The sequence below is a fragment of the Leuciscus leuciscus genome (genome assembly GCF_965113295.1).
Source record: "Leuciscus leuciscus genome assembly, chromosome: 9".
Taxonomy (NCBI): Eukaryota; Metazoa; Chordata; class Actinopteri; order Cypriniformes; family Leuciscidae; genus Leuciscus; species Leuciscus leuciscus.
In genome coordinates this window covers 13,117,035-13,135,648 of record NC_138733.1, presented here as the reverse complement: position 1 = coordinate 13,135,648, position 18,614 = coordinate 13,117,035, and the positions used below count along the sequence as shown (strand labels likewise).

At 37.9% G+C, this 18,614-nt stretch overlaps 1 protein-coding gene and 1 long non-coding RNA gene across 3 annotated transcripts; one reads left to right on the top strand and one right to left on the bottom strand.

Annotated features, from left to right (window-relative positions):
- Positions 1 to 1,888: 1,888 nt before the first annotated feature.
- Positions 1,889 to 15,069, bottom strand: calm3a (calmodulin 3a (phosphorylase kinase, delta); the record flags this gene model as incomplete). 2 transcript variants are annotated; one of them, XM_082179568.1, is made up of 6 exons in its annotated part: positions 1,889 to 3,452; positions 4,600 to 4,735; positions 5,898 to 6,004; positions 7,351 to 7,494; positions 8,692 to 8,722; positions 14,906 to 15,069. In XM_082179568.1, the coding sequence occupies 6 exons, from the start codon at positions 14,906 to 14,908 to the stop codon at positions 3,424 to 3,426; spliced, it is 450 nt and encodes a 149-aa protein (XP_082035694.1). In that variant the 3' UTR covers positions 1,889 to 3,423. The 2 variants fall into 2 exon arrangements, with proteins under 2 accessions (XP_082035694.1, XP_082035693.1); XM_082179567.1 differs by lacking the exon at positions 14,906 to 15,069 and having other exon boundaries at positions 8,692 to 8,728.
- LOC309506031 lies at positions 8,729 to 13,172 on the top strand. Its single transcript, XR_014208617.1, has 2 exons — positions 8,729 to 10,904; positions 11,842 to 13,172. It is a non-coding gene; the product is annotated as an uncharacterized lncRNA (long non-coding RNA).
- Positions 15,070 to 18,614: the final 3,545 nt, after the last annotated feature.

Genomic DNA, 18,614 nt, shown 5'->3' with positions numbered 1-18,614 from the left:
AATGGTTGAGGTTGGACACTGTACTAATACTAGTAGGCTACACTAATATGAGCATCATATGGCCACCAAAACCGCTCCTCCGTTTACAATCAATAATACACACAGCTGATACAGGGAGAAAGAAAGAAACCAGACGATTTTCTCCTCCATTTGCCAGTGGATCAATACATGTAAGCTTCAACACTATATGTGGATCACAAACTTTTTCCACAGGTCAAAGTGTGAGTGCTTTAGATTAACATCACAGTCGTCATCGCTATTTTCCCATTACGACCCGGAATGATAGTGAACTAGCTTAGCATTTCTCATTAACTGCAATTTTCTTGCTAATGTTGCTCAAGTATGTATTATCTGCCAGACACATGGGATTTCACAACTGTATACACTACAGGATATGTTATGTGTATACTAAAGGTAACAGTTATGCCATACCTACTACACCGTGCTGCGTCATATCTGGAAATAGACCTGGCTAAACATATCTGTTATGAGGTAATCTTAATCTAGGCTGATTAAACATATCCGGCACGTGAAAAGGCCGAGTAACAATTAACTGGCCTGTATTTCCACACTCCTAAAGTTTAATACTTATGGTAAAGATTTGACAAGCATTAAACCCCAAGTATAAGCCATTATAGTGATGTCGTGACGAAGTTTAGCAATCAGGAGGACAAAAGGCAGGAAAATTGCAGATCTGATAACTTAGGTTTCTTTCATTCTTTAACGTTAGCTACCCTTCTGAAGTTCTGAATTTTTAATTAAGAGTTAAGGTGGAAGGAAAACATATTCAGAATATTTAAGAGTTTTCTTTTTCATTCTGTCAGATTAGTTCAATGTGATTTCTCTTATAAATTCTCAAGTAAATGTTTGTTCACGGAGAGAAATGCAAAATATTGAATAGGTGAAACAACGGCGCCATCTTCTGTCCAGCTTGAATATTTCACTCCTTATCACATCTAGTGCAGTGGTTCTAAACTTTTAGACTCCCAACATTGTCCACAACACTATTCAACACACTCATAGTTTCTGAAAACTAAAAACGTAATCAAAATGATTATGTAAATAATCAAATTCAAGGATTCCAGAAGATTTAGCTTTATGAACATTTAGGAGTTCCCGCTCATTGTAACCAATGAATTTACATCATGACTCTTCCAGTTGTTTGTGATAAGGTTTTTATAAATGTATATTCTTTTTTTTTGTTCACAAAATCTACTCTATACTATTCTATATTTATAGCTTGGCTTAAATAGTATTCGTTATAAAAATACCCATGGACTGAATTATATGATTTTACTGAAGTACATGAGTTTTTCAGGGCTAGAAATCCCACTTTAGGCTACCCTCAGTACTATCAAGGTTTTCCATGGCTGTGGGAATCTTGGTTCTTCTGAATAAATAAATAGAATTTCATTAAATACAAATAAAAATCCCACTAATCTAGTGATTCACACCAAATACTGCACAAGGCCTCATGTCATATTAAAGATTCAACTGCTTTTGATATGCAATACTTGTTCCACACTTTATGAAGCAAGCTGTCTAAAACTCATGCATTTAACAAAGAAAGATTTTAAATTAGCTAAAGTGCAAATGAGGTCCTTTAGAGATGCCCTGAGTGAACATGGCAGCAGTGCTCGCAGCACATCATTAAAAAGGCGAGTCACTCGGTGTCGCACATCTTATGCAAACGGGAAAAGGAGATGCGTCTCTATTTAACCCCAGATTATTTACAGCTCCATCCAGCACAATCCTTAAGAGTTAAACCCAAATATAGGTCAGATTTGACTGACTGAGACCTCTCGGGTGAGTGAGCGGATTAGCTTGGAGCTAATGACAAACCCTATCAAGTCGCAGTTGCATATGACAAGAACACCAAACACAGAAGTGTATGCATAAACATATACATTTATTTTTTTATTGGAAAACACAGATACATATTTCACATATTATCCATACAGATTTCACATGTTGAGTATTCCCCGTCCTGTCGCTCATTTTCTAACCCAGCCAACATGAAACTCTCAAGACAGTCCAGAATAGAGTAAGATATGCTATGTAAAGCTCTTCCACAGGAGTAATATGTTTTGGCAAGAAAAGAAAAAAAACATGAGACCAATAGCAAGCCCTTCATAGTCTTAACATAATTCAATACACCGTCTGTCCACGCCTCAAAATAACTCTCGTTCGACAGTTTCACCTTTACCAGTCGTCTCGCAAGCAGAGCGCAAATGAAATTTGGAGCACATGACAACAAGAGGTGTGACAAACCCACGAGAGCAGGAGAAAGCAGCAGCAAGCGGGTTCTTCTTCTGTGGTTGAATGTATAATCTACACCAAAGTGCAAATATATATAGATAAGTGTGTGTGTATATTCATAGATTGATAACATACTTAAGTTGACTACAAGATCTCTTGCAAGAAAGTTGAGGCTTACGAGTAATATGGCACATTTCAAGACCGTGAATCAAACAAAAGTCACAGACCTAACTAGAATAACAATATGCAATGCAAAGTTTACCAGACGTTAATATTGCAGAACGGTACATTTATAAAGCATAATGAATATCTATGTAAATATATATTTTTACAGTTATGCTATTTGCGTCATTCTGTCACATTCTGCTGTACATACTTTACATCTCCACGCTCCCACAAAGTTTGAAGTCATCAGAGACGAAACCCACATTAAAATAAAGGTTTAAACCAGCTGACGATAACCACTGGCAACCAAGTACACTGCTTACAGCCCATAAAGACACTCTTTCAAGTCGTACGGCGCCATTAAACCGCGGAGTATGAGTATGACGTCGGGTTTTTACAATATGTACGTCTTCATAAACATCCAGTTTTAGTTTTCGTTCCGTTCCGAGTCTTTAAAAGGAGAAGGCAATACACAAAAGCATGACTTCACCACAGGGGTCACACGCAAAAGTTTCCGCTCAGTTTGTATTGAAGGCAGCACTGTGACCCTGGACTAATTACCACAATGTTTTAGCATTATTATAGGTTTTTGTAAAATATTTATTTACTCTATTTTGGAGCGATGAAAGAACACTCATGAAAGGAGATGTTCTCTGCATTTTAAACGCTGCCGTTCTAGGCATGGACTTCAACTCGTGTGCGACTAAAGAGACGTTCTGTCCTCAAAATTTGTGTCAGGTCTGGAGACGTTTGCTCCTAAAGGGCTCATGCAGTTATGCTTGGTCCATTCACTTCTGCTGGGACAATTCTGCTAGTATATTTCACAAATTTTTTTTTTTTTTTTTATGGTTTTTTTTTTTTGGTAAGAGATCACAGAATTTGAACATTCTAATACTCTCTGAAGTAAACTTTAGATTTTTTTTTCTTTTTAAAGACAGAGTGATCTTAGTAGGACAAGCAATGTAAGAGAGAAAGAGAGATACAGGATAAGAAAATCCTTCACTTTGCAGTCATCATCTGGACAAACTCTGTGAAAAGAGACAGAAAAACAGATAATAGTAATCTAATGATTCCTGACACTGACTGGATTTTTCTTTCTATTATGAAAGAATGGTTTTAGCAACCTTTGGACAAACATTTTCTATGTTGCTTTTTTATTTGAAAGTTCATTTTCAAGTTTCTTTAATCACTTGGTTAAAAAAATATATATACACACAATTAAAAAATAAAAGTATATATTATATATATATATATATATATATATATATATATATATATATATATATATATTTTATATATATATATATATATATATATATATATATATATATATATATATAAAACCTTTTTAAATAAATATATAAACACAACAAAAGGTTTGGGGTCATTAAATGTCTCTTCTGCTCACCAAGGCAGCATTTATTTGATCAAAAATACAATAAAAACAATAATACTGTGAAATATTATAACAATTTAAAATAACAGTTTTAAATGTGAACATATTTTAAAATGTAATTTATTCCTGTGATGCAAAGCTGAATTTTTAGCATCATTACTCCAGTCTTCAGTGTCACATGATCCTTCAGAAATCATAATAAGCTGATTTGCTGCTCAAAAACATTTATGATTATCAATGTTAAAAGCAGATGTGCTGCTTAATATTTTAGTGTATACCTGAAACATTTTTCAGGATTCTTTGATAAAAAAAAAATAGTGAAGACATTTAAATTGTTAGAAATTATTTGTCTCTTGCTGAATAAAATTATTAATTTCTTTCAAAAAAATGAACTGACCCTAAACCTTTAAATGATAGTGTATATATAAAAATGCACTTGAAGTTTAATATTTAAGTTTAAGCATTCAAAATAGCAATATTAATAGGAATGCAAGACTTTATCAGGTACAAGTCCTTCCTATTTTTAGATATATCACCCATGTACAGTCACTGAATTACATTACACCATCACATTCTAGAAGTTATGTGTTGAACATTCAATGCAGGTGTAAAGACTGAATGCAAGACAAAACACTTTCTCTGGAAAGCTAATTAAAAAATAAATTGTAACACAACAGTGAACAACCTCCATCTAAATAAATGAAGTTTGTATAAGTGTCGTTCTGGTTACGCAATAAAACGTTCCTTACTGAATGGGAACATGCGCCACAGCTGCTCACCTTCATAGTTGACTTGACCGTCTCCATCGATATCCGCCTCTCGGATCATCTCGTCCACTTCCTCGTCTGTCAACTTCTCGCCCAGATTGGTCATGACGTGACGGAGCTCGGCTGCACTGATGTAGCCGTTTCCATCCTGAGAAGAGAATATTATGCCTCATCATACATCAGGTGCTTTTGTGGTGTACTATAAATTAGGGCCATCACGATTCCTCAATAAAATACTCGATATAATTTTTTATATATGCGCTTTAATTATTTACATGCGTGTAGGTTACCAGCGTCTCAGGCATCTCTATATTAATCCAGAAACATTTGAAAACTGCATTCATTTCAAAACACTTTGTCCACACTAGCTTTTTCAAGAGTTTTCCAAAAGTTTCTCGTCCACACAAAAATGTCGGAAAATGCTAAATTCACCTCACTGCGCATGCCTAAACCCTCATAAAAGCTCACTGAGATGATATGCGGAAGAAAACATAATCAAGTTATCACGCAATTCTTCTGGCAGGATCATTTTATTTAGCGAAATCTCTCACTGATGCTTCAGTCACCATATGTTTGGTCTAAAACGCAACTGCTCTCATATTTTGTCGCAGAACAGCAAATGCAAGTACATTTTCATTCATCTTTGCAGGACTGTGATATGAAGAATGTGCAAAGTAACATTTAACCAAACTGTGAAAGTGAATAGCACATAACAGGCACAATACCGGTATAAACATGACCATCTATCGGCACAATATGCATCACATGACTAAACATGCATCATCGTTTTCAAGAACCTCCGTTTTCACGGGCCACACTACAACGCCGTTTTCAAATTAAGGTTGGGCCGATAGACGATGCCATTGTCCATCGCGATGGCTGACAGACATCACGATGTTGAGCCGGCTTTATTTTCGATCAAAGCAAGAGGTGAAGCAATCAAGAGAACCCAAATGCAACTGAAGCCGTTTGAAGCACGCTCTTATGCCAACGGCCTGAAGCAGCCTGAGCCCACATGGTGAATAATCTAACCCACTGTCTGGAAAACACACCTGCACAGTCCTTACGTAACACCCCATACGCTAGAAGCTTACACAGTTTTCCTGGATGATTAGTCAACTTGTCGTTTTTATAAGAAAGCCTTGTATGCTTAAACCTGATGCTGCATAACAATGGCACGTTCTAGTGCTCAAAAGTATCTACCTTGTGCATTCATTAAGATTCTTAATGATTATTATTCATGAATCGGTTCAGTGCTTAATCTGGTTTCAACTTCATGACAGCTGCTGTTAATGGTGACATTTCCTCACCTTGTCAAAGACTCTGAAAGCTTCTCGGATTTCCTCTTCACTGTCCGTGTCCTTCATTTTCCTCGCCATCATGGTTAGGAACTCTGGGAAGTCTATAGTTCCGTTGCCTGTGGACAGACAGTACCATGTTGTTGCCAAGATTAAATAAAAAACAAACAAACAAGTATCTTCATATCCTCTCACCAGTGCATCTGCTTCAGGCAATACTCTTCAATATCTTTTAAAGTTTCGATGCCATGAACTTTGCAAACTTTGGCAAGCTTATGTCGAGATCTTCCAAAGAAGTGCTTGTTCTAGAAGCCTGACAACTTCTAAACTAGGGCTAGAACGGCAAGACGACATAATCGATGACAGTCTACCTCGATCGATTTGGAACTTCAAAATGGCATCGGAAATTCCTCAAAGGGGAAGCACTTCGAGTGTATGTCTGAAAGTGACATCAAACGCAGCCTTGTACTCACAGGGCCATCCTTGCCAATGTTACTCTTCCCTCATGAGAAAAACACCTAAAGCCCAGTTTCACACCACCAGTGACACCCAGTGACAAGTGACACGATCCCATTCATTTCAATGGAGGGCTGGCGACTTCCGGCGACAGTGGCCTGTCGACAGTCTCAGTGAGTTTGATTCATTCATTGATAGTTTGTGTATTGTAATTTTATGATGCCAGTTTAGCACTGCAGTTCATTTTACAGTTTCCCCTGCATTATGTTAAATAGTAGGGACAAGAAAATTTATAATTTGTCAAATTTGAATGACGTTTTAGTAATTTATGACAGTATGAGTGACTTTAATTTGTTGATTGGTCGATAGTTAATCTAGTTAATGATTTAATCCACTGATCACTGCTGTGGTAATATTAATAACACTCTCCACCAGCGTAATGTTACTTTTAATTATTTTAAGCCTAATTCCTAGTCAAATTAGAATGATATCTTAAGTTTTATATATCACTTGTGATTGCATTTTCTATAGATATGGCCAGACATGCAGTCTACCAATAATTCAGCGACAGCACTACGAACGCCCACAAGCGACTCACAGTACAGAGTCTAGCAACATGCAGTGACTAAGTCGCTGGCGGTGTGAACAGGGCTTAACACCTGCTTGATCTAGGACAGGGGTGTCCAATCCTGCTCCTGGAGGTCCAACATCCTGCAGAGTTCAGCTCCAACACACTGGCCTGGAAGTTTCTAATAATAATAATAATCCAGAAGACCTTGTTTAGCAGGTTCAGGTGAGTTTGATTAGGATTGGAGCTGAACTCTGCAGGACTGTGTCCCTCCAGGAGCAGGATTGGACACCCTTGATCTGCGAGGGTATTGCATTGTAAATTGATGTAGATGAAAAGCATCTGCTACATAACTTTAATGGACTAACATAAGGCACTTATCGTATCAAACAGAAAGAACAGCAGGACTGTGGATTGTTACAAAAGCGTTCCTGGTCTTACCATCAGCGTCGACCTCGTTGATCATATCCTGGAGCTCAGCCTCAGTGGGGTTCTGACCCAATGAGCGCATGACTGTGCCCAACTCTTTGGTGGTAATGGTGCCATCGCCATCTTTGTCGAAGAGTGAGAACGCCTCCTTGAACTCTGTTTTGAATTACATACATGGTAAGTACAGTACATGTACACTGCAATGACAAAGGAGCTTTATTTTTGAAGTCTAACCCTCTTTGCACACTTTGGCAAGTAGGTCATCTTGGCACTCCTTGCATAAAGAAAATTTGCATTCTACCAACAGTATACTGAAAAGAGTGAAAGTAGCAAGGTCAAGGGTCAATCAGAACATAATTTACCACTTATTCTCATAGTTACAGCTTACACCTTATGCACAGTTACAGCTTTAAAGCTTTAAACATATGAACATTAGAGGAATGCAGAGGTCAGCCACTGTAAGGTCAGCATCCCACTAGACCAGTGGCTTCGAAGGACAGGATATTTCTGGTACTTCTGCTGTGTTTAACCTTTTTTTATAGTTAACAAAAACGACACAAACCAATATATTAAAATTATTAAATAAAATAATTCCAGAAGTTTCAAGAACTGCATGTTCTTCATGGTTCTTATCCCATTTTTATGACTAGTAAATTTACATGATTTTCCCAGTTGTTTCGGGAGACGTTTTTATTTTTTTCCTCACAAATAGCAACTTCTCAGCAATTTATACCTAACATATTTCAGAGCTTGACAACTTATAACTTATGATCTTAGTCATTTCCATGACTTTTTTTCAGGTCTAGAAATTGTGCTTTTAAAATTCCCTCACATATCCAGGTTTCCCAAGTCCGTGGGAACCCTGGTTTGAAATAAAATAAAAAATTACGTCGCAAAGGGAATTAATTGAAATAACAAGTAGCATGTCAGTTTATATCTTTTTAGCCAATTTATATCGTTTAGCTCATTTAATATTTGCTTTGTCTTTTTTTAAATCATTTTAAGCCATCTTGCGACCCGGCTCCCTGATCGAAAATAACGGCACTGGACGTTTGTTCGGCTGATATTACATGAAAATGAATCAAGAAAAATCAAGGGCAGTGAATTAGTCTGTCAACCCTCTTCCATTCTTAATCAAGTTGCTTGGAGTAGGCTAGTGGGACACCGTCTTAACATGCTCTTCAGGTCAGAGTTATATTTATAATCCCATTTATCAGCACAATCTTTTGCAATATAAGCTTCTATAGGCACGTGATTTGTCTTCTGCTATCTTGTGCGTACTGATGATGTCGTGTAAGACAGCATTAGTGGCCTAAGTGACCATTTTGAAGATGACTGTCAGCGTTCACTCACCAGCAATCTGTTCCTCGGTCAGCTGATCTGCCTGCATTAGAAAAGAGAGGAAGAGAAAGTCAATCAGCTCAAGAGTCACATCACTACAAGACAAGCTCCAGTTTTGCAGTGCACACACACCTCCGACTAAATGAGTATAATGAAGGACGTGCATAAAAATACTCTTTTAAAAATACCCACGGAAGTTATAATTAGACAGTGCCACTTAGGGGGTCATGAATGCGACACACTTAAAATGATTGCGCTTCTCTCTGACACGGAGTTCATTATTCAATTATTAAAGACGAGAGGATTCATCTGTGCACGTGCTTCACTCGGCGTGATTCAGCTGTGACTTTTGTGAGACGTGCCATCAGAGGAACATGCTGGCTTGTATTCAAAGACGGGTGATTCATAAAGCTCGGAGCTTAAAATGGACAGGGTGTAAAATGATCTATGAGAATACAGCGGACACGGGTCTGACTCATCCACATATGAGGCATTGACTTTAGCTTTAATACATTTGGCTTACCATTTGTGAGATGAGAAAACAGCTGATATAAATGGTTACCCCAATAACAGGCGCACACAAGCTCTAATCAAATTTTGTACTGTAAAAGCGGAAGAGGAACTAGACTTTTCTGAACACGATGCGTATGAGCTACCCATGCAAAGCTCAACATGCCGTTGTCTAATTGTTAGTGGAAATGGTGCTTTATAGTTCTCAAATAGGCATAGGGGTTAATGACATGATGCAATTTTTTTTTGTCCTGGATCTATTAAGTATTTAAAAAAACCAAATGACTAGAACACACCTCTTCACTGATAAGCATCTTTTAATTTCTGTATTTATCCATCTTAATTTCTCATAAATTGTGTGCTTTTTCTAGGCGAGTGAGGGTGAACTGTGGTGCTAATAGAGTCTTTCATTAAATAATACATAACATTTTGGTTTGTTTTTCACCAAACCCTATCGAATACACCCAAGTACACTTGGAATATATGAAATGTCTTTGCATGGGATCATTCTGTGATACTTCTGCATCTTTTTTTAAAAGCTTGATGCTGGTCACTATTCATTGCCACTATATGAATGAGCGCGAGAGGGACATTTTAAAATTTCTCCTTTCGTGGTCCGAAAAGGAACGAAGGGAACACTGCATTGGAACGACACTAGGTCGGAGTGAGTAAATGATGAGAGAAAAGTTGCTCCGGCGTGTGGTGAGGGATTGGCATAGGTTAGTTCTCACAACGAGCGAGAGTGAGAGGTTGACATGTTAAACATGCAGCCCGTCTCAGACCTCAGGTGGACGTGTCCTCCAGGACCAGCTACACGATTGGTTGAAAGCCTAGTTTGGATGCAGGTGGGCTGCCGTCTCTGTTGCTGCCGGCTAACATATTCTGCGCAATGCTTCTCAGGCCTGTTACCGCATTTCAATGACTGCAGCAATTACTGTGGATTAAGTGGAGCATGATGGGACAAATGTTTGTCATGCAACAAGAGTCCTCTCCGAGTTGCTTTCCAATTTGATGAGCAAGAGCGTGCGTGCGTGTGCGTGTGCGTGCGTGTGCGTGCGTGTGTGTGCGTGTGCGTGCGCGCGCGTGTGTGTCTGTGTGTGTGTGTGTGTGTGTGTGTGTGTGTGTGTGTGTGTGTACCAGGGGTGGACTTAGTGATTTTGGGGCACTAAGCAATTCCAGGCATGGGTCCCCAACACACCAAGTTATTTTACCTTTGTAACCCTTGTTTTGCTCTCTCTCTCTCACAACACTCAACCATTTTTCTACAACTGTAAATTAACCGTATGCCAAATCTTAATGTAATGTAATCTGTAAATGTTGTATTTTCTCAATGTGAAATAGAATAATGAAAAATGAATTCACAAATAAAATAAAATAAACTAAATTTACAAATGAACAATTAACACAATGCTTAATACCAAATATTTTTTCTACTGGCCCCCCACAAAAAAGAAAGAAATATGTAAATAAATATGTAAATTAAAGGTTATGACACCAAATTTTAGATACCGGTGACATTTCTCAATTCTACATTCCAATTTTGATTCCAAAGCAAAAACAACTGGCCTAACTAATCTCAAATATTATTAGAGATAAGTAAACAGGCATTAATAAAATAAGAACAAATAGGAATAGCAATAGCATAAGCATTAATAAATACAAAGGAACACATTAAATAATCAGTACTTTTCAGGATTTTCAGTTAGGTCTAACAAGTCAAGTCAAGTCAAGTTTATTTGTATAGCGCTTTTCACAATACAGATTGTATCAAAGCAGCTTCACAGTATTAAATTAAAATAATACAACAAAGTTTGTTTCAAGAGGAATTTATTGATTGATAAAATTAGATTAAATATCCCCAAAATATCCCCAACTGAGCAAGCCAAAGGCAACAGTGGCAAGGAACCGAAAAACTCCATCAAGTGACCTAATGGTGTCCTAAAACTCCATCAGGTGACCTAATGGAGAAAAAAAAACCTTGGGAGAACCCAGGCTCAGTCGGGGGCCAGTTCTCCTCTGGCATTTATGAGCTAGAGGCCGGATTGTAGTTTGAACTGTAGGATTATATGAATGCCTGGCTGAAGAGATGCGACTTTAATCTAGTTTTAAACTGGGAGAGCGAGTCTGAGCAACGAACAGTATCAGGAAGACTATTCCAGAGTTTTGGAGCCAAATGTGAAAATGCTCTCCCTCCTTTGGTGGTTCTGGATATCCTAGGTATGACCAAAAGCCTTGAATTTAGTGATCTTAAAGAGCGCAATGGATTATAGGGCGATAGAAGATCCGTTAAATAGACTGGAGCTAAGCCGTTTAGGGCTTTATAAGTCAGTAGCAATATCTTATAATTAATACGGAGCTTTATAGGTAACCAATGCAGTGATGATAAAATCAGTGTTATATGATCATATTTTCTTGATCTCGTAAGAACTCTAGCGACGGCATTTTGGACTAACTGTAGCTTGTTTATTGAGGATGCAGGACAACCAGCTAATAAGGCATTACAGTAATCCAGTCTCGAGGTCATGAATGCATGAACTAACTATTCTGCATCAGAAACTGATAGCATATTACGTAGCTTAGCAATGTTTCTAAGGTGGAAAAAGGCAGTTTTTGTAACATATGAAATATGATTATATTTGATTATACTAACAGTAACAGCAGTGAATGTTGTGATTTCACCAAGTGGAATATGTGCCTAGATCACCATCCTTGTTGATCCTGGAACAACATTCCAATCAACCAATCAGATTTGAAGGACGAGTTTACAGTTAGTTTCAAGTTTAAGCTTATAACAAGTCTTAGGTGCTTCTACACAATTCTTACTCACCTATCATGTCCTTCTGATTTTAGGGATAGGTTATAGGTCGGATTACGTTTAGTGGTGGAAAAGGGTTAGGATTATGTTTTTCTACAGGAATGTTGATCCAGGAACATGTCTTGGCAAAATCACAGCTTTCAGGTATAGAAATTGAATAAAGTAATTAAATGTAAAACAAAACTGCATAGTCCTCACTGTATATTATATTTAGCAAAGTTATTCAGTCAAGAGAAGTGAGTGATTTTTTTTCTGTCCTTTGTTGTTAAAAACATAGCTAATGTTTAAGAGCTAATGTCCAGATTGAATATTGTGTTACAGATGAGTTTTCTTTCTTGACTGTTTACGCTCACTTAAGCCATAACCGACTGTTTACTAGGATACTCAGCAAGATGGGCATTTTCACATAAGTTCATGTGAATTTGTCCATTCAAGCGCAAGACGACGTGAAAGAGAACTCAGGTATTCAGGCACTGTCTGAGAAGTGGCTTTCTGTGCACATGTTTGGGATGTGTGCATGCACAAAAACTCTCACACAGTGCACGAGTGCCAAATTGAACTGTTTCGCATGGGCTTATAAACACATGCAAATGATAAACTTTCGTGGCAATGCAGCACTGGCTCGATTGGGTCAGTGACGTCCGTCAATTGTCCTGGGGCAGTCCTTATCTTTGAGCCCTGACCAACTAATTAAATGCCCCTTTCCTAGCTTTCTCAGCCTTAGAAGTCACGCTGTTGACTGAGCATCTGATGTAGAAGGCACAGAAAATAATAAACTCTTAAGAGTTTCAAAGTCGTCATCTGATTGGGTTAATTATACAGGATTTCCGTGGGACAAACACAACACAGGTGAAAACAGCGCGCAGGCAGTGTTAATGAATGACAACCCTGCTTTCTAGCCAAAACACCTGTCTGACACAGAGCTGGTCTCGCGTAGCCAGACCTTCAGATTGACAGGGAGAAGGTCTGAACTCCATAGCAGATTTCGTTGGACAAAGACCACCCAAGGGGACGTCTGACCGACATATAAAGCAACCAATAACAGTTTGTTTTGTTCGGTGTCATGAATAGGGGTATGGAAACAAAGTCAAAGTCCGTACAATACCAGACCAGGGTCTAAAACTCTTGGACCTATTTTAAAGAGTTTATGCCGTAAACTTCACATACTCCAATGTTTAGTTGATCCTGATAAGCGTTATTGTCACAGCTGTAAATTATACAACGGCATTCTTCTTCCATTAGGGGATTTGGCGTCATTACGGCTTTGTTTCCAGGCGGTTCGTTAAAGAACGCGACACACACACACGCATACTTCTCCCGGAAATCCTGTAGAATTAAATCAGATGACGACTTTAAACCTCCTTAAAACTAGCCCAAAGCGATTTTCTCCAGTGAGGGGGTGGGTTAAATCGGCAAATCTATTTGCCGAATTTTTGTGGCGGGGTCAGAGCAGCAAATTTGTATGTCAATGGGCAACAATTTTTCAACCTGCGGCAACAATTAAAAAAATTCCCAGCGAAATCCATGCATATGCAGTACCAATGGAATGGTCCACTAATCCCTGATATGGGGGCCCCAAATTCGCAAAGATGTAGGCCTAATACTAACGTTAAAACTTTAATGATGACATCCTGAATATACAAAAAAATATATATATAAAAATAATGATATGTTATTTATAGGCTTCTGGGTATTTGTTTGGGCCCCCTGATTCCCTGGGGCCCCAAGCGGATGCTTACCTCACTTATTAGTTAAGTACGCCATTGGTCTGCAGTGCAGATTTAGTGTCAGCGTGTTGCTGCACCAGCTATGATTTGGTTCAATGCAGGGGGAAAGGGGGAGGGGGACAACCAGGATCCTTCACTGCAGTTCAGCCTGCTGCAATATGCAACCTCACTGTTCACTCCATTCATATTTATGCCTTACACAGCTATGATCATTTGGGGCTGCAAGATGCTAAACTGCAGTTTTTTTGGCCAAGCAGTGTGCAACAGCTACCCTACATGTTGCAACTTTGGCCCATGCAAATGCAACAGCCTCGTATCCGCAGGACGTTCGCAAACTTAGTGAACGTGCATGCAATGCAAATATATGGAGGCCAAAACAAGCTAAGAACGATTCAGATTCTTCCAGAAATGAGGAACTTGAGCGCATATGCTTTTGCTGATGGTTATTTTTACACCACCACGCCCACACTTATCCTTCTGTTAAAGGCAATGAGCTCAGCCCATGTAAAATTAGCAGCCAGTCACTGTTCACACACACCGAGATGAGCAGAAGCACTGCGTGAATTCAACACGCATGATGCTTTACATACTAAACTCGCAATAATAATGCATCTAACATACACTCAACAGCTGTTAATGCTGTGGACAGACACCGTGCATGCTGTGCATTTCATTTCACATATGCATTCGCAACAGCTAGAGTTTAATGTGACAAAAACAGCAAGTTTGTGTTAAAGAATATGCAAGAAACCTAATACAGAAACTGGTGCGCATGTGATTGACAGACTTCAGCTGGCGCGAGAGCAGCAGCGGGAACGCGCTAAAACGCAACGGAACTAATTTATTCATTTATCCCTTTGCAAAATCTATTTTGGCCTAATTCATATTGATTGGAATATGGTTTTCTTATAATATAACGTTACATCACACATGTTGATGTGCATCTGTTGGGTAGCGCTAACTGGCTAATTAGCAGTTTGTTTAAATAAAAAAAACATTTAAGTATAGCTAAACATTCAGTAAAGCTAAAACACTCTAAATATATTTTAGATTGGTAAAGACAAAGCGAAATTATTAGTAAAACCATAATTAGCTGTCAAACTCTCACAGGATGCTAAAGTGGCTAAACCGTTAGCAGGGAAAAAAACCGACATAAACGTCGGGCTGAACTCACCATCGTTAAGCAATGTCCGTCCGGTAAATGTGTGTAAAATCAAATGCAGAGAGCTGGCTGTGTTTTATATGTTGGCGTAATAACGCAGGACCTGTTCCTGTGAGTGAGCGAGTGACTGACCCACCGCGGGATAGAGGTGTAGTAATGCGCTGCCGCTGCGCTCTGGCCTGATTCACACTGTATCCCTCCGCGTAAGCTCATCTTATTACTGCACACATCACTATGGCAAGCCGTTTAGACTTTTATTTTTTATTTTGTTTTATTCCCAGGATATGAATGTGATATCAACCATTACATTTTCACTAGTTAACATGGTAATTCTTGATATCAGGAATTAGATTTCTACTAATAACAATGGCAATTTTTGATATCAGGAATTACTTTCCACTGGTAAAAACCATAGACTGTAAAAAAAATAGGTAAAAACTCTTGATATCAACAATGACATCATCACTCGCAGAAATACGAATTCTTGATTGGAATTTCATTAGTAAGAAATCAATTCTTGATATCAACAATTTAATTTGAATCATATCATATCACCTTACAGATATCAAGAATTGATTTCTTACTAGTTGAAATTCCAATTTCACATATCAGAAATTCAATTCTAGTAAAAAAAAAAAAAAATTAAAAAAAAAACATAATTTTTGATATCAATAATTATGTGGTTACTTAGGCAAATGTCTGTTCTTGATATCAATAATTAAATTGCTACTAGAAATTTTTTAATTTTTGATATCAACAATTCGATTTTCACTAGTGACAATGTTCATTTCTGATATCATGAATGTGATTGTTACTAGAAAGAAAGCCATTTTAAATATCTGAAATTACTCTGCTAATTATTGATATCAGACATACATTTCAGATATCAGAAATAACAAATGGAAATGTAAGTCCTGATTTCAAAAATGGCCATTTTAAAGTAGACTGGGTAAACCCAGTCTGATCTGCTGGTGATTTGATTTCGCCCTGCAGCTCAGGCTGGAAACCTGTACATTCTTCTATCCTGCTTCCGTTACAAATCTGTGGGGACCAATCACAAACTGGCTTATCCACCTGGCGCGCTATTGGCGGGTTTAATCCAATTCCTTTTAACCTCTCGACGATGCTCAATGGCTTTTTTAGTTTAGCAAACAAATCGCTGGAGTGGGTGTAAATACCACTCACTTTCATGGTTTCTTTTTTGCACAACCTGCAAAAATCGCTCTATGCCATTTCTGCTTCTGCAAACCGCTGATCAATGCTACAAACCAACACGTTTGTTGACACGTTTCCTGCCTGGAGTTTTTGCTGCAAAGTATGTCACCCGATCCGTTGGTCTGATTGGTTGAAGGACTATCCAATTGCGTACAGAGTCATTTGAACTATTGAACATTTGTCATTGAAGAACTCATATCTTGAGAATGAATAAAAGTAAAAACGGCTTGCCACACATCACAGGCTATGAGTGTGAGGATGAATCGCCAATGCGATGCCACCCACAGACAGACACATTTTCATTGTATCTGATTGTAGTTGAAGAATTGAAGTGAGATGAAAAGTCTAAAACTTATGACTTTAAAAAGCCATAATTATGACAAATAGGCATTAAAATCATGACATAGGCTACTTTCTCATAATTTTTCATTTAATCTCATAATCATGACTTAAAATGTCATAATTTCATTTATTATATGAAAATTTTGACATTTTATTTCACACGGATTATATAAAAACTGGCAGAGTTAATTTAGCACTGGGAGTTTTGTTGTGTACTTGTAATCGATTTACTTTTTCTAAAATACAAAATTCTGCCATGAAACTAGACGGCACAGTCTGATAAATCCTTAAAGGGATAGTTCACTTTGAAATTAAATTTTGGTATGTTGTAGCTTACCTCAAGGGCATCCAAGATGTAGGTGTCTTTTTTTCCGCAGTAGTTTCAATTTTGATATTTTTAGGTCAAACCATTCTTGTCTGTCAGTCATATAATGCAGGTCTATGGTCACTGTCTCAAAGAGCATGCACAGAGTCCAAATTAAAACAATTCCCCGTCGTCCAAATTAAACAATTCCCCATCGTAAGTACACATTGATGGCCTAAGACACGAAACGAGCGGTTTGTGTGAGAAAACGAACAGTATTTATATCGTTGTTACCTCTTGTACACAGCCACGTCCAAGTGATCTGAGAGCGCGGGCGGGTATAGATATATACAATAGAAGTCGCCTTGGCTACGGTTTCATTCCAATGAACTGCAGTAGCCAAGGCGACTTCTATTGACCTAAAAATATCAAAATTGAAACTACTGCGGAAAAAAAGATACCTACATCTTGGATGCCCTTGAGGTAAGCTAAAACATACCAAAATTTAATTTCAAAGTGAACTATCCCTTTAACACTATCTGCTTGCAATCACATCATTATCTGTAGGGTACAGCTGATTGGTTCCTGCTGTATCAGTAGCCAATGAACTCGCTGCTCAACCTTAATACTTAGTCTGCATTTACTGTAGCAGTTTGCAGCGCAGTTTCAGAAACCCTCCAACTTCCCCAGCTCCACCTGTATAGATCTGCTACTGGTAATTCATGTATGCTATATTATACAGCACTACATCTTACTTGCTCACAGCAGTGTGTCATGTGTGTATTGGCAGTAGCAAGTCTCATGTCGAACACTCAGAGAGTTGTCATGACAGAACTGAAATTACATGCAATCTTATTATTTGCAATCCAATAACTTGACATAATTATATTCAATCCACAAATAAGTTTATGTTAATTCAGGTTCATTAAACAATGTTGACTTTTTATTTGAATAATGTAGCTATTAGTAAATGTTAAAATGAACATTAACTGAGATAAATGCTTTACAAGTTCATTGTCATTTCATGTTAACTAATGCATGTAGTTAACTAATGTTAACTAGCAGAACCTTACTGTAAAGTTCACCGTTTTCAACTAAAAACAGAAAACATTTTATGCATTTTGGTCGTTCATTTACACAACAACAGCATTTTGGGGGCATGAAAAAGCAAACTTTTGAAAATGGGTTTCAATGTGCACGTTTTTGAAAATGATACCGTTATCATCTCTGTGTAAACTACAAAACTGCAAATTCGAGAAAACGGTGACATCACGAGGATGTGTATTACGTGTTCAAGCGGGCAGCCATCTTTAGAATTTTGTGTTTGAATTTCAGTTTTTGCCGTAGCTTTGTATATTTATATGGCATCGCTGTCGAAGAGTAATTAGCTTGTGAAGTGGATTTACTTATCATGAGCATTGCAATGTTTGATGTAGACTGGGAAGATTTTAAAACAAGTGGTTAATTCATAAATAAGAAAGATCTTACCTTCATGCTGTGGAAATACAAACCGGAAGACAGAACACAACTAACAGCACTTAAAAGGGGCGGGGCTACATAAGGTCTACAAGTGCACAGTGTTTCTTTACAAAGTGACATCGCCACCTACTGGTCTGGCAGCAGAATACAGTGGTTTTAATCGTTTTCGCGGATCCGAGTGACTTGGGATTGTTTAGACAACGTTGTCATCTGTACGCAAAAAAACGCAAAGGAAAAACGTTTCCGTTTTAGTACATCATTGCCGTGTAAACGTGCCCTTTTTGCTATTTTACAACAACTAATCATGTGAAGATTCCCGTCACAATTTTGGAGATTTTATTTAGTTCAGAATGTCTTTTCATGTAAAAGTACACATATAAA